General features: G+C 43.0%; 1 protein-coding gene across 6 annotated transcripts in view; it reads right to left on the bottom strand.

The window, feature by feature from the left end:
• Nucleotides 1-17,270, bottom strand: part of DNAH9 (dynein axonemal heavy chain 9) — a 200,549-nt gene that overhangs the window by 36,438 nt on the left and 146,841 nt on the right. For all 6 annotated transcript variants that reach the window (XM_072025908.1, XM_072025907.1, XM_072025906.1 and 3 more), the window contains 3 exons: nt 13,923-14,116; nt 7,442-7,590; nt 4,076-4,203 (listed from right to left, as the gene is read on the bottom strand). In XM_072025908.1, coding sequence (XP_071882009.1) covers nt 4,076-4,203; nt 7,442-7,590; nt 13,923-14,116 — 471 coding nt within the window. The remainder of the gene's footprint in view (nt 1-4,075; nt 4,204-7,441; nt 7,591-13,922; nt 14,117-17,270) is intronic.

A 17,270-nucleotide genomic window follows, 5' to 3' on the forward strand; every position in this document is an offset into this window, starting at 1 on the left:
TGCTTGAATATGCTTCCTGTGTGACGCCCAGGACCCCCAGGTCTCTGCACAATCTGCTAGAGATGCTCCATGTAAGCACATCCACCTCTCAGAGAAGTCCTGTGTGAACCTGCAGGAGGGGAAGTGCTTTTCTCTGCCCAAGCTGGCTATCCCCTTCCAAGTGACATATCACAAGCCTTTGTGAAATGAGCTGGTTTCCATCACCCAAAAGTCTGTATGTAACTCCATCTCACATCTTAAAAAGTAAGAAAAAAAGAGAGTTTCTTTTTCCTTGGGGCAAAAGAAATATATAGTATTTGGAAACTCTTAAAAAGAAAACCTGTTTTCTCAGTAAATGACCTGCAAGTGTATCCCACAGCTTGTAACATGACAGATCCTGCATTTCTCACAACCTTATTAATAAGAATACAAACACTATTTACATTTTCTTCCAACCCAAGAGAAACATTAAGGTGGTGGTGGAGGGGCAAGATACTAATATGCGCATTTATTCACACTTACCTGTTTTTTTCTTGATGTTCTTCATGGATTTTCAGCATGCCAAAGCAGTGGGATTTCATGCTTGACAGAATCTGCCTTAAAAGCTTTTTGTTTTGCTTTGTTGTTTGTTTGTTTTTTTGTTGTGTCTCATTTTCTTACCCATGGAGATGAAGACCATTTCAACTGCTGTTAACAGACTTTAGCTACCTAACAAGAGACCAAACCTTTGCTCGCTACTGCCTGCTGGGCACTAGCAGAGAGCTATGGCCCAAAAAGAGCACACTGAAGCTGGCTAGCATGCTTCTCGTAGATTTTTCTTAGAAGATGATATCAATTGTCAAAACTGAAACTTAGAGGCCAAGGGCTAGCTTTGGCTTCTGTACCTTTTTTTTTTTTTTTTTAAAGACGTTTTGAAATGGTCGCTCAGCCTGTACTGGAGATATTTAGTGAAAGTGATTTCCAGTGATGGGAATTAAACACCTTCAGGAGTGGGGTGTGTCAACAGATGTGCACCCTCCTCAGGTTCCTTTCTGCACCTCAGCTCTCCCACCCATACAGCCACAACTCTTGCCACACAGTCTGAATGCAGACTTAGAAACTATTCTTGCTGCTTCAGAATCAACTTTTTCTGCTGCCTCTATCTTGTAATGATCTAGCAACACGTTAACCAGGTGTGGTGTAGCTGCTTAACAGCCCCAGAGATCAGTTCTGTAGTGAAACTTGCTGCAGAGGGCAACCTCCTAATTTGCCTCCTATGATGCTGGTTTTCTTTCGGCGGGTAACACTGGCCAGTCATTAAAATTCATAAAGAATCAGTCCCACATCAGCAGCCCTTCCTGATGTAAGAACAGTGATCCTGCTACTGCAAAACAGTAAGACCTTCCCATCTGTTTCAATGTCGCTTAACAACTGATTTCCACAAACATAATTCCCCTACTCTGTATTACTCATAGTACTTGACTATCATTATTTCTGGTTCCAATCAAAGACCGGTAATGAACTACATGCGTAAAAGCCATTTAGGTGAGCATATCAAGCGTTTGTCTTGGAAAGTGTGTGTATGGGTTTATATGAGACAGCAAGTTCAGTGGTTATCAGGGGAGCTTTACTCCATGTTACCTGAAGAGTTGATCAGTGGACAATAAAGTGCAGAAGTGAACCTAACAGCTGAACAATTTGTTGTCTGCTCAACAGCAAATGGAAAGCCTGGATATAGCTGTCCTGTGGGTGGCATACAGCCTCCAAACAATGAGTTTGATTAATGTGGGTAAAATTACCCTGACTGCCTCTTGAGATATGCTCTGTCCCACTCTCTTATTATTATTGTGATGACTTATAAATTCTGGGGCATTTTTTGTATATCGAGTTGTCTGTGTCGTTCCAGGTCCTGTGTAACTGATCTACAAACACTCCTGAAGCTGTAAGGTATCTGTCATCAAAAGCCTCAAAGGAAAGACCTTGTCAAATAAACTGCCATATGGCAAATATTTGCCATGATCCACCTATGACTGAAATGACAGGAGACTCCTTCGTGGGATTCTCATTCATTCCTGCCATGATGAGTTTGGATACTGATTTATCAATATCTGGAGTGGTCAGCATTTCAGCCTCAAAAAAAACATTTGTTCAATCTTGCAAAAAAGTTTGCCCAGAGGGCCATCTGATTTCAGATGGATTTCTGCTGACCACAAAAGAGTTGAGACCAACCCGCCCAATTTAGGGGATACCTACTTAGCACCTCAGGTTGCTCTCCCTTCCCTTTTCCTCATTTTACATAAAGATCAAAGCCTTGGAAAGAAATGGGGACATGAAGTAAAATACAGTGGCACAATCTGGAGTGGAGCAGCTTGGCCCTTCTGTGTGACAGGTAAGATCCATTGCCCTGTTGTCACTCCACAGGCCTAACCAACAACACCAAAGGCAGAAACTGGAGAGAAATGGCACTGCCTGCCTCAAACACTCACTTGATGTTCCCAAGTCTGTCCTGAGAGTGAACCAACACACGACACCCATCTCCCCGTGGGGCCCTGCCTGGATTGCTCAGAAGGTTGGTGACTATGAGAACATGAAGAAAGAGCTCTGATCTCTGTTTTTAATCAGCTTTGTCTACATTACTTTCTGCTAAACCAATCACAATATTGTACTAGGATGTCTATGTGTATGAATTTTTTTCAGTTTTGTGACCACAGCAGAGAAAATCCCAGGTGACTAACTGACCCCAGTGAGACCCGGTGCTGGCATCCAGCAGCCTGTCCTCACTGCCACTGCCATGCCTCCTGAATTTGCGTTATGCAGTTTTTGCTTCAAAACCTGCTAGCAGCCAGCTGCATTAAACTCCTCTGTCAGCTCCCAGGGGAGCCTGTCTGCTCTGTGCCACTGGAGATAGTCACACTTGGCAGGTGTTTCTGGAAAGCCAGTTAGCTCGACCATCAAAATCCGTCTTTCATACAAATCTCATTTCTGCAGCTCTTCTGATTTCACATTCAGGGTCCACTGAGACCTTTTACTGATTGCTTTGCCTACCAGAGATATGAATGAGTGAAACAAAAACACTGAGGCCCATACTACTCATCTGCTAGCACTGAATCAACAGACATGGACACTAAAGTTAAAAGAGCTCCTATACAGCAAATACTCCCCATTAGAGGGGAACAAAAAAAAAAAAAAAAAAGTTCAAGTTGCAGTACTGAATGGAAGACATTTTATAAAGCTGCTTAGTTTTACCACCATCTCAAGTGCGGAGGCTGGCATTGCTGCTGTCTATGTTAAAAGCTCTGGAAAAGCTCAGAATTGTCTACCTTGGAGGAAGCTTGCACCAAGAGCATGAAGAAAGATCAAAATATCAGTGGCATTTAATTCAAAACCAAAATTAGGCCCATAGGCTCAGACCAGGACTCCAAGCATTGTCTTAACCTAAACCTTATACAAACAATTCAGTGATAATAAATGTTTATAAAATCCATATCAAGGAAATCAAAGGGATTCCCAAGACCTGCAAAGAAAGCTAGCATCACTGACTGCATATTAGCAAACCAAAGCACTCACAAAATAAGTGACTCTGGAGAGCACGTGGTGAAGACAGAACTCTCCTCGCACCCTAAAAGACTTTGCAACATTTTGCTGAGTTCTGAAGACAGCTTTAAGCATCTACCTGTTTTGGGATGCATAACGACAACACCTCCACTGTAGATAGCCTCTGCCTTTCCTGCGGCAGAGCACGTATTCTTTTTGCTCATTTAAATACATAGCAGGTTTTGAGTGGTCAAAAGAGAACCATCTAACAGCTCTCAGGAACAGTTCTTAATGTATTTGTGGAGCAAATAAAACCACAGTCAAGGGTAACACAGCCTTCTCTCAGAGGACTCCCTTCAACTACACACTCCATAGAGGGCTCAAGAGCAAGAGAACCAAGATGACAAAGTCTGATAAAAACAACAGATAACAGCAAGAAACAGGTGGAAACTGGCAGTTTTGAACATGCAGATAATGTCTTGTCCCATCTCCCATCAGACAGGAGTGATAGCCTGCCCTTGTTAATTTGATCAGCACCAGAGAACACGGGAAGATGGCAAAGCTGTTTCCAAAGACACCGTACCTGAAGGATGACCCAGTGACCCTCCTTTGCAGCCAGATCTAGAGCTTGTTCAGCAACTACCTCTTGACCTTGTCCAAGGGAGACATTGTGGAAATTCCTGTTGTTAAACGTATAACCAAGTTTTTTCCCTGAAAAAAACAAACAAACAAACAAACAAACAAAAAAAAAAACCAACAAACAATGCTCAGCACTTTTTAACTGGAATGACATGCAGCATAGCCAAGCTCAGGCAGCAGCAGCCTGGCTGAGTTCAGCCTTATGAAAAACCCTCACAGAAGAGCTATCACGCTTCTTACAAGAGTTATCTTGTCTCTCATACACTCCTTGCCAAAGCACTGAAAACAGCAGTGGCTTCTTTCAAACTACTTTTAATTACTGAGCAGCATCAACACAAAGGTACATTATTACAAAGTGCTTCTTGTTTAAAGAACACTATTCCCCTGCAACCTTGTATAAAAACGTATTTTACAGTGGTAGAAATTAAAATAATTTCCTGCCGATTAAATAGTCTTTTAACAAGATATCGTTCAGTGGGGAAATGTGCCATGTGAATGTATGCTCAAACCAGCAGCGAGGTTAAGAACCCTTTTGGTTTTGAGCAGGCAGCAGAAACAAAATATGTGTGAAAGTCTTGTGACCTAGACCAAGGCTTCCTGGTTTCTCAAATTTAGGAATCAGCCACCCTTCTGTTTTCATCTTGGATTTTGGCTGTGTGGAGATGCCACCAGTTGTACTGCTATGTTTGTAGGAAGGCCCATGGCTGGCAGGCTGCAGCAGATCCCATCAGAAAGGGTGCTCCAGGACCTGCAGGACCATTGGAGACCACCTCATTCACCAGGGCCCACACAGTGCACGGTGGGAACCCCAAAGACCATACCTTTTAATATACTGCTCTGTAGGAAAGATTGCAACTATTTAGTGTTTTTTTATTTTGTCCCTGATGCTCCTCTGGGCTCCTCCTTTGGAGGATGAGCACTGCGTTGTGCTCCCGCAGGGAAGCAACCCCAGAAACATCCATGCTGGCACCGTGCAGTGCGGCAGGATGCATTCAGCACAGCCAGGGAGCCCCCATGTGCTCATCTCTTGGTGTTGCCTACACGTATTTCTACAGGCAGACAGCATACACACCCTTAATTCCTGCTGAAAGCAGATAAGTTTTATAGTAAAACAAGGAAAAGATTTGTCTAACAAGACTGAGGATGCAGCTCGTGGTACAAGATTGGAAACAGATGGGGATATATATAAATATCCAAACCCTTCCAGTTGCTCGGGTTTTCTGCTTAGCCTTACTACAGAAAAACCCCTAGGACACAGCATTACCCATATTTGAGAACTTCCAATTTTCTTTCTCACCATCTGTGGTTGCTACCAACATTGAGAGCTGCTGATCCACTCCTCACAGAGTAACTCTGCCCTCAGGACTCATCCTCTCAAGAAGGGATGGGGAAAATTTACAGAAGGTAGGTACTGCCCTAAACGAGGTGGTTAATAATGTAAATAAAAGACAGTTGTTATTTCCCCATCATGGATAGGAACAGACTTCAGAGGGACACACAGTGAGCCTTCACTGGCTGCCTCACAAAAGACGATGCCAGACTTCCTCCTTGCTGGAGGGGAGAGGAGAGAGCACAGTGCAGGTAGGCTGTCCTCAGCAGGGTCACAGGAAGCTTTCCGAGACCAACAGTGTTTGCTTCAGGGTCCTCCCCATATTGCAAAGGAAAGGCCCCATGAGAGGGCAGCATCTGGAAGAAGTCATCTTCCATTCAAAAGACTTATCAAGTCAGACATGCACTTTAATAAAACTTAATGAAGGACAGAGAAAATACTGAATAATGAATCTGGACCAAACCCCAGCGAGGCAGACTTGAAGGCTAGTGTAGCTGCACTGAAGCAATGGTTTCAATTTGTCTATTTTTTTTCACTTACACTTGCTGTAACTTTTCTAGCTGACTAACCCCAGGTGCTCAACTACACATATCTTTAGAATTCCAATTAAACCACTCATGGCTGGATTTTAGTGCTCGATCTCCCGCACAAGAAAATATCACAGGAGATACAGGATCACCAATGTGGCTCCAGTGGGAAGCCAGGCACAAGACAACACCTTCCTCATGGAGTCCCCTTCAATTCACAGTAATGAGACCTGATATCAGGGCAGAAAGAGATCAAAATACAGTGCAAGGCCCAGGAGCTGCCCATGACCAAATACCACCATCTAGCCTGGAATTGACTTGGACATTATTAGGGAGGACCCAGAACATGCATCACAGAGAGGAAAATGAATCCACAGCTCAGGAAGGAAGTCATCAGCCACCTCTCATCTGAATGATGGTTTAGTTCTGTGTTACTGGTGACTCTGCTGGGGCTGCCAGCCCTGCTGAGGTTTAGTCTAGAGACCTGCCTGCTAAAAACTGGCCAACATCTCTGCTGATCGTCTGATAAGTAATTCATACAGTTTAGATGTACGTTAGCACTGGGGCTTGACCACGAGCAATGGTCTTAGAGATGTGGGTATTACATGACTGGAAAAGGAGAAAGGGAGAAAAGACATCTGATGAACACAGTGGCAACCTGGAGTAGCCCTAAAGCAATACCCAAGGGTATCTGGCCCTCTGCTCCAGAAGGATGGAGCTCCTCTGCTGCAACAGTCTCAAAAGAAGTGACTGCAGTGACCTCAATTTGGCAGTGGTCCAGCAAGAAGCTGACCCCATTTCTTGATGTACTGTAATTGCCATGTTGAGGCTGAAAATCATTACGCATCCACAGTGGAGCTGAGACCTGAAGCAAAATTCTGTATGTTGGTAGCTTCAGAGCACAGGCACTGACTACAGCACTTGATGTTCCACAACAATCACTGGCTTCTCAAACAAGGCAACTCAGAGATGCCACTTTGGCTATGAAGCCAGCTGACAGCACTACATCATAACATCCACACCAAAAACAAGTCAGGAAGGATGGGATTAAAAAACGGAAACTCTGCCACTAACCAGCAGAATGTTACAGGGAGCTGTTGCTTATTTTTAGCTATCTGACAGCATATTAGATATCTCTGATGTAAGTTATAGGTTGTGTACAAGACCAACTCAGAGATCGTTGCTGTGTGAACTGCACTGGGAATCTCAGAACTTCAGGAAAGACACAAGTTTAAATCAAACTATAGATAAAAATCCAAAAGTCTTAAAAAAAAAAAAAAGAGAGAAACAATCACATAGTCTCACAATTATCTGTTTTTACCAGATTACTCCATTATCCACAAACAGATGAGAAAAAAATAAAAATAAAAATAAAATAAAATAAAATGCCAAGATACTCATGCAGAAGATAGAACACAATTCTGTGGTATGCTTACAGACATGATTTATTTACCTTGTTTCTCCACATCCTTCAGTGGGTCAACTCCTGGAGACAGGATAAAAAACATTGGGGTTGCAGGTCCTGATTCCTCAAAGGATGTTGCAAAGTCCAGGGGTCTCCCTACCACATATTTACTGCCAAGCTTTTCTTCTACAAAATCTCTGCCGGAAAGAAAAAGAATTTTTCTAGTCTACTATTGCTCAGGAAAGAAAGATTCCCCTGCAAATAATTAATTCATTTTAATTTTGCCGATTCAAACAAATCAAATTTCATGAAAAAAAATGGGTATAAAATCATTTTAGAGAGGGTCTGCAGAGTGGGCTCTGGGACCTCTCACTATCAACATTTGGTACGTTTAACAGATGTAAAATGACACATGGCACACAAATATCTGACAAATAACAAAATGATATGGACAAACAGTGGGACCTACCCACCCAGCACTGTGTGAAGAAGTTCAATACAGTTCAGTACTGGCTTGGTTCTGACACAGATATCACAGGGGAGAAGAAATAGTTAAGTTAATGTATAGAAAACTGCTGCATACTTTGTAATCCATACAGCATTTGAGAGGCAACAGCATTACTTCAGATGTATCACCAAAAGCCACAAAAAGTCTGGGTGATTTAGAAAATTACTTTGTTCTGGAAGGATAAAAGGGAAGAGCTCTAAGAATATCCAGCACATGCAGCTTAGCCTCTGCACAAGAACTGCAAGGAAAAATACAACTGTGCATCAGGAGCTGCCTAAACAGTAGGTAGCATATCAAGAACGTTCAGGGTGAATTTCCATGGGGTGAGCTTACCAAAAATCACAGCTTTACAAAAAGATGACACAGTGAACATTGATTCAAAGGAAGAGGCATTATATTCAAACCCCAGGAAGGAGCAGTTGCTTTTATAGCAAAGGTGCATGACTAAAGCCTTTTGAAAACCTCGGTACTAGGGGAACAAAAACATCGACCAGTTTTCAACTGGGGGATGATACCAGAATAAGGCAGCCAAATTCTTTCTAAGAGACCTGAGAGACTCCTTCAAGGACTAGTGAAAGGCAGTTGGAATACAAATGCCAAAGGGATTGCAAAAGAAAGAAATTCCAATTTGTTTGGTACCTCTTAAAAGTAGATTTATCTGGTTTGGGGATAGATTTGCTAAAGAGCTGCTGGAGAGCTTCAGTCCACAAAAATCTAATGAAGTTCATGAGATACAAAGTCACAACGTTCTTGTTCTACATCAGGCCTTGGCTCCATGAAAGCCTTGATGTCCACAGCTAATGCATTCATAGGGGTGGTCCACAGTATAAGCAGTAGGACTTGTGAAATGGTACCAGAAAAAAAGAAAAAGCGTCCTGTTTAGACATGTGAGTGGCTTGCAGCTTCTCTGCATTATATGAAGTCATGGCTGACAGATCCTTTAGCTGAGGAGTCTGTTTAAGTACATAACTGTGGCAGAAGGTGCCAGTTGCTGGAGTCCGTAGTCATACAGCATTGTTTCAAAGGTCCATCCCTCAGGGCAGGACTTGAAGAGAGCTAACTTTGACCTCTTGAGGGATCTAACTGGAAGAATCTCCTGGGCCAGGGCCCTAGAGGGAAAGGGGTCCAGGAGAGTTGGCTAACATTCAAGCAACACTTCCTCCACGCTCAGGACCAGTGCATCCCTACAAGAAAGAAGTCAAGCCAGGGGTGCAGGAGACTTGCATGGATGGGCAAGGAACTCTTGGGAAAACTTAAACAGAAGAAAAAAGTGTACATGATGTGAAAGAAGAGACAGATTCCTTGGATGGAATATAGGAACATTGTCAGAGAATGCAGGGATGCAGTGAAGGCCAAGGCCCAGTTACAATTAAATTTGGATAACAAGGAGGGCTTCTTCAAATACATCAGCAGCAAAAGGAAGACTAAGAAAAATATGGGTGCACTGCTAAATGAGGCGGGTGCCTCTATGATGGCGGATACAGAGAAGGCAGTCACTGAATGCCTTCTTTGCTTCAGTCTTCACTGCTATGGCTAGCCCCCATGTACTACCAAGTCTGGAAATGAGAGAAAGCCTGGAGAGAGGAAGACTTTCCCCTGGTTGAAGAGGATTGGGTTATTTAGGCAAGTTAGACACCCACAGATCTATGGGCCCCAATGCGATGCACCTGAGGGTGCTGAGGGAACTGGCGAGCCTCTCTCTATCATCTTTAAAAGGTCCTGGAGAATAAAAGAGGTGCCTGAGGAGTGGAAGAAAGCCAACATTAATCCAGTCTTCAAGAAGAAAGGCCCAGGCTACTACAGGCCAGTCAGTCTTACCTCTATCCCTGGAAAGGTGATGGAGCAGCTCATCCTTGAGGCCTCTAAATATGTGGAGGAAAAGATCAGGAGCAGTCAACACAGATTCATCAAGGGGAAGTTAGTATTTAACCAACCTGATAGCCTTCTGCAATGAGATGATTTGCTGGATGGATGAGGGGAGAACAGTGGATGTTGTCTACCTTGACTTCAGCAAGGCTTTCAACACTGTCTCCCATAACATCCTCCTGGGCAAGCTCCAGAAGTGTGGGATCCATGAGTGGACATTGGGTTGTAATGAGAACTGGATGGGTGGCAGAGCTCAGAGGGTTGTGCTCACAGTGCCAAATCTAGTTGGAGGCCAGTGGCTATTGGTGCCCCCCAGGGGTCAGTACTGGGTCCAGTGTTGTTGAATTTATTCATCAACGACCTGGATGAAGGGACAGAGTGCACTCTCCGCAAGTTTACAGATGACACAAAAAGCTGGGAGGAGTGGCTGACATAGCAGATGCCTGTGCAGCTGTTCAGAGGGATCTGGACAGGCTGGAGATTTGGGCAGAGAGGAACCTCATGAGGTTCAACACAGACAAGTACAGGGTCCTGCACCTGGGGGGGGAACAACCCCAAGCACCAGTACAGGCTTGGGGCTGACCTGTTGGAGAGCAGCTCTGAGGAGAGGGACCTGAGGGTAGTAGTGGACAGCAAGTTAACCATGAGCCAGCAGTGTGCCCTGGTGGCCAAGAAGGCCAATGGGCTCCTAGCCTGCATTACGAGGAGTGTGGAAAGCAGGTTGAGAGAGGTGATCCTCCCCTCTATTTAGCCCTGGTGAGGCCACACCTGGAGTACTGTGTGCATTTCTGGGCTCCCCAGTACAAGAGGCAAGTAGAACATCTAGAGAGAGTACAGTGAAAAGCCACAAAGATGATTAAGGGATTGCAGCATCTGTCCTATAGGTGAGCCGGGCCTGTTTAGCCTAGAGAAGATGGGATTGAGAGGGGATCTCATATATCTCTACAAATACCTGAGGGGACAACATAAAGAGGCTGGGGCCAAAGTCTTCTCAGTGGTGGCCAGTGACAGGACAAGGGGTAACAGGTATAAATTGAACTACAGGAGGTTTCATCACCATATGAGGGAGAACTTCTCTACGGTTTGGGTGACAGAGCACTGGAACAGGCTACCCAGAGAGGTTGTGGAGTCTCCTTTTTTGGAGATACTCAAAACCCATCTGAATGCCATCCTGCTCAATGTGCTCTAGGTGATCCTGCTTGAGCAGGGGGGTTGGACTAGGTGACCTCTGGAGGTCCCTTCAAACCTCAACCATTCTGTGATTCTGTGAAATTATACCCTGCCAGCTGCTGGACTGATCTAGCCTCATTGTGCATGTGGAAGCATGGTAGCACAAGGTGTTGCAACAAGCCCCTTGCTGATGTTCTTCAGTAAGACTGAAGTGTGAAATAGGTCTTTACACTTGGAATTCCTTCTTGAGAAAGTTAAGGTTCTTGGTGATGGACAGTAGAGCACTGACCTCACCTATGCACTGCAGAGTCAGTCAGGATAAGAGTGGTTTCTCCTGATGGTTCCTTAAGCCTAGAGAATAAAACACCCTATGCTAATATCCCCATGGACCTGCTATGCAGAGTGACGGAAAAATCTAACTTTCAAGGCAGGTAAATGCAAGGTGTAGGGAGGATGGTAACTATCTCACTTTAGATACCAAATGCTTTCTAGACTATCTGCATGATGCTGGTACATATGACATGAGACACAAAAGGTCTTAAACCTTTCTGAACGGTAGTTGGCGATGAAGTAGGAATATTCTAGGGTATCTAAAATCACAGAATCACAGAATTTCTAGGTTGGAAGAGACCTCAAGATCATCGAGTCCAACCTCTGACCTAACGCTAACAGTCCCCACTAAACCATATCCCTAAGAAAAAAATGACCCTATTCACCTATGTTTAGGCTACTGAATTCTTCCTTCACTCCTTAACAACATTTAAGCTCTTGTCAAGCACCTATCTCAGAGAGATAGGAAGGTTACAACTATACTTGTAGTGAAGTTCATTGATCATCAGTAAGGAATTTAATGCAAATAGATTTACAGATATCCTCACTGATACATAGAAGGAAAAGATCTGCAAGCTGCGAACTAAAAAACAACTAGTGGCATCCAACTATACTACAGAAGAAACTCTCAATGAGTTTTTGACTCAAATTCATTGAGTCAAAAACTCAATGAATTCGTTAAGACCCATGATGTTGAAGTGCTACTGGCTAAACCAGGAATGTTGAGGCTGAAATCCTCAGGGTGAGAGTATGCAGCTCTCCAGTACATTGCTTGAAGGGTTCCCCCCTCTTTGAAGAGTCACAGACTCAATACAATTTTGAAGACAATTAGGAAAGAGGGATATCAGATGACTATTAGCATTCTGTGTGGTACCTATCATGGATGCTGACTATTAAATTCAATCCAAAGACCTCTTTGCTTTCCTACATCAGACTACGAGAAGTTACAGACTGACATGAAAAGGACAGATGAATACACGTGTGTTTTTTAGAGAGTTGAATTTCTTAGGAGCATCAGATTTCCTCTCTAAGGGAACAATATCTGCTTTAGCCAGACTGCTGGCTGAAGAGAGGATTGCGGGGTATGATACTTTTAAGGAGAAATCAGGAAATCAAAGGCATTTTGACTGTCATTATTACCACTAACAATTTCGCATTTGCTTTGGGGATATGAGGTTTGCTTGCCTAAACAAAAGCTCTTCCTAGGCCATTGGGTACTACTTTCTGACCATGTTGTATTTCAAGAAGAATTTTAGTCACAAACATCTACGAAGTCTTGGGGAAGGCACTGTAAACTGTTACTGTTTGAATGTGTTTATGTTCTACCCTACTTCTATGTAAGAAACAAACAATAAAAACACCCCATATTTATAGTTCTTGTGCAAACAGAAAAGCTTGACATAACTCTAAAAATATCCAGCCAAGCTTTAGAATGTGGATTCTCTTACCTTTTCACAAAAGTATAAAAGAAATTGAAACTTTATGTTCTGGTTATTTTTGAGCTATAAGAGTACCACTATTTTGACTGAAAGAAATGAATTAAACTTGCTGAAACAAAGTATGCACTTAAAAGCTCAGAAAGACAAAAGCTTATTCTACTCAAGCTAAATAACAAAAGGAAAAGCAGTGTTTTCAGCTGAGTGAACACATGGATAGTCCAGCCCCAGAAGAGTAACTAATGAAAAAGAAGATGGTTTAGAATGGCATAATTATGATAAATTATAGCATTTGATTGAATAAAATATAATAACACTGACCATAATGAAATTTCACTCGAAGTCTTGACTGCATTTTTCTGTGCATTTTAAAGCACAAACAGAAATGTAGCTCGTGCACTGAGTAATACAATCTGCTACATGCACCTGTATATGCACACATGCCAGATGGTGGAGCAATATAAACTATTTGAGAGGCAGTGGCATAAGAGGCATTGTAAAAATGTCAGATCATAGGCTACCAGGACAGAGAAGGAGAAAAAAAGTCCTAATGGAGTGAAAGACCTTTAGTTTCTCCTGGAACAAGCATATTGCTTTTGCATATGTTTACAAAGTTTAGACTTGCCTAGTTACCTTTAATACATAATTCACACCTACAACTTTCAGAACTAGCATCACATAAATTTTGAATTTTATAGGAAAAAAAAAAACAACAACAACAAAAAAAAAAACACAAACAATCACCTCTATGAGATTTCCCTTTACTTCTGCACTTTATTCTTGCTCCTAAGGAACAACAGCCATAAACAATCTAGTAACTAATATTGACCTTAATGAATTCTAGAAGTTGCATTGATTATAAAAAGACTCTAGTGCATATGTAATGCCAGTATGATGGTGCTCGTTGCTGGCTTTGCATTTCTGCTCTTTACTCAGTGCTAGTTATACTGCTTCCCTCACCACTGGCAATATCAGGGTTAGATCTCCTGAAGCAAGAAATTTCAATTAAATGAAGTGTTGACTCTGACTCTTGCAGAGTTCAGAGACAACTCATTCAACCCAACCAAGACCCCTTTATAGTAAACCATTTTGCCGAACTCATATCCATAATAAATAAATCCAAACATATTCCTGAATTAATCCTGTTCCCTAGAAAACACCAACCCAACGTTGCCTGATAAGCAAGAGCATTACAGAGCCAGTGAAGAAGCGCCCTTACCTGACTGCGTAGGTCATGCGGTCAGGACGGATAGCTCTCATTATGCACAGGCGCTGCAGAGCTGACTTGTTCTTCCATTCCTGGGGAAACTTCTCCTTTTCAGGACACTCAGATTCAACAAACTTCTTCCACCGTTTTGCAGAACCCTCAATATCCCGATCCAGGTTTCTGAATTCTTCCATAGATGAGAGAGCCTAGAAAATTCAAGGAAGGTCTTCAGAAAAACAATCCTATATGTCCTTGAACTTGAACGGTTTTTCTAACACTACTGGCTGCTCGTGCTTTCCTCCATCAGAAAGGCCATAGTTGGAGCCTGGGAACCACAACCAGAATCCCACAAAGATCAGATTTTGTCCTTTCTCCTTTTCCCTGCTCTGTTGTCAGCACATTGTCACAATAACAGATATCAACATGGGTGATTTGCAAGGCCACAGCAAAGGGGAACTGGGGATAGTTTCATACTTGTGGAAGGTACATGCTCTGAGGGGTTTTTTGCCACCTGCATTTTCTGAACTGAAGCACATCTCAAGGCTGCCCACAGTGTCAGCTCTAAAATCATGCTGCACCTAACACAGATTCCCTGAGGCTTCCACCCACATAACTGCGAGGACCTTCCCCTGCCAATGAAGCCACAACTGCATCCAGGTCTTCTCCCCTGCAGTGCAGGCACCGTGACATGGGAGTTTGGAAGGGACAACACAGGAAACTCTGGCGTCACCCACAATGCAGCTTTCCATAACCCAAAGTGAGAGGAAATCTGCTCTCCTTGTTTCAAAACCAGAACTCCAGAACAATCTCAGGTAGCCAGCATGTGGTACTATGAGTTATCCCAGAAATGAGTGATTTGAATGTGGGCTGGAAACTGAGCCCACCTCTGACAGGAGAGCACACTGCTGGCATTCCCATGAGCTGCAAGTCTGCAAATAGTCTCCCTGCTGCTTCAACAGAAGGCATTGTGCAGCAAAACCACAACTGATGGTAAAACCTGCCTTAGGGTCTGGAGTGCTGTCTGCATAGCTTGGTGCATGCACTGTGAGAAACTACAAAACTGGGACTTCGCCATGCAGCTGAGGCAACCACAGACCCACAAATCTTATTAAATGCAAACTGTAAATCCAAGAATTATAGAATTGTTTAGGTTGGAAAAAGCATCTAAGATATAGCCCAATGGGCAGGCGATGCCTTTGTATAGACGTGCTTTGTATAAACACATGTAAACTACTGTGCCAGTGTAAGATCACTGGGTTTTTCATGTCTCAAATACAAAGTCTAGCTTCTTGGTGCTACAGGCCTGTAGCAGAAACAGGTAGCTGAGGAACATCCGGAGGTGATGTACAGCTGAGCAATGAAGTGCCTAAATGATAATTACAATGAAAATGTAGCTAGATTTTTTTTTTTTTAATGTTCCTGCCACTGTAAAGAAGTGGTGTCTATAAATATTACGCAGAGAAGTAAAGAATCCAAATTATCTTTCATACAAGTGGTAGCAAAACATATTGCACTACTTGTAAGGTTCTTTTGGATTTCAAGCAAAATTCTCGCTGAAACAAACATCTTCAGCATATTTTGCATAATCTAAAGCTGCAAGCAGTTGAACATGAAGAGGAAAAGACAAGTGGTGTATAAAAGACAGTGAATGAGCTATTTGCTATAGAAACAGAAGGACATGCTCAGAGCAAAGCAGAAACTTCTTGATGGGCAGAGGTGTTCCGCACCATTAATGCTCCAGCTCACATCCCATACAGCTCTGCTACAGAAAGCAGCCGAGAAAGCGCCTTGAAAAATGCTGGTGTCATACCTTGTTCAGATCAACTGAAAAAATACACATTTTTCAAAGGGCTTTGAAAGTCAAGCAAATGCCTTGACAGAACCGCTGAGAGATTGCCTTGGATATGATGCCGTTGAAAATAAGGCAGAAGACACTGTAGGCCACTCTGCTGGAATGGAAGGAAAGCCATACTGTCCCTCTGCAAAGGCTTCCCAATGAGTGTAGGAGAGCAGGGTTAAACTTTGGTCTTTCTAACAGACTGAGTTTACTTAGAACCATACTTCAACCTGGAGAGTGAACCAGGGGAAAAAGCACATCAAATAGGCTCCTTATAATGAATGAGTTCATGCTTTCAGCAGTGAGAACACCAGTAGATGATGGAGAGAAAGAGGTCACAAGGCTGATCCCCGTCAGTGCCACTGACACGGAACATTTGCTGAATATCACACTCATAGCATAACAAATGCAATGGTTGGAAAAATCCTCAGGAGGTTTCCAATCTAACCTCATGCTGGAGCCATGGTACCAAAATGCTGAACTCTAAAATGGAGCCTCCTCATCCCCTCTGGGTGTTCTGTTGTTCAGCTGCACTACCCTCTTGGCAAAGATTATGTCAGATCTGAACCACCCTAGCTGCAATCTGTGACAGTTGAAACTTTTATTACATTCACTGCAACTAACAAGGAGAGCTTGGCTCAGTCATCCCTCAGCTGTCCTAACAGAAGCTGTAGGCTGCTATGATGCTGCTGCATGGTTGTCTCTTCTTCAGACTATACAAGACACTCTACCTTTCTTCACAGGTCAAGTGCTCAAGGACCAGAGTCAGAGCTATAGGCACAGATTTACTTGTAGATATTTCTATACATGCTTCTGGAACAAATCAAGCCTTGCCCAAAGTCACCATTTCATCAGTAACTCTACAAAAAAAGATGAGAGCAGAGCACATGCAATACCACTCAATAGCTGCAGAATGGACTGACTTCGTCTCCATGCCAAACTGCCAGGGACACTGAGAACTGTGTGAAGAAGGGTGTGAGCAAAGTAGTGACTCAACAGATGTTGCTTCCAAGCGTGGATTATCTGTGATGTGGAGAAATTTCAGCAGCAGAAGCCATTGCTCTAAAATCAGAGCCACATCTTGCTTTCTGTGGAAAACTGGAAACCAGCGTACAGAACATGAGAAACTGAAATTCACTGGAGCAACACCATGCATTCTGATCTGCCAAGTGTCCTGTCCTTGCAGTGATAAATATACTTCATGCACCTCTCCTACCTGCACACAAAACAGTAGCAAATGCTGAATTCAGTGGATTCATCAGTGCAAGTACTTATATAAAACATTTTAACATTGTTGACTTTTGAAGTGAGTTACTTAAAATATCACTTCAGAACTTTGGCTGCTGCTGCTGCTTCGAGAATTCTCTTAGTGATGTTAACAAGGGAGACTCTGAAAAACTGCTTTCTTCTTACAGAATGACAGACATGTAATCAGAGATGATAGTCTCCTTCTCTCCCTGAACAACATGTTGCAGAATTAAGAAAGCTCTAATTGCAAGTATAAAGTCTCTATTATATAAATT

Source organism: Anas platyrhynchos, chromosome 19 (genome assembly GCF_047663525.1).
Source record: "Anas platyrhynchos isolate ZD024472 breed Pekin duck chromosome 19, IASCAAS_PekinDuck_T2T, whole genome shotgun sequence".
Classification (NCBI taxonomy): Eukaryota; Metazoa; Chordata; class Aves; order Anseriformes; family Anatidae; genus Anas; species Anas platyrhynchos.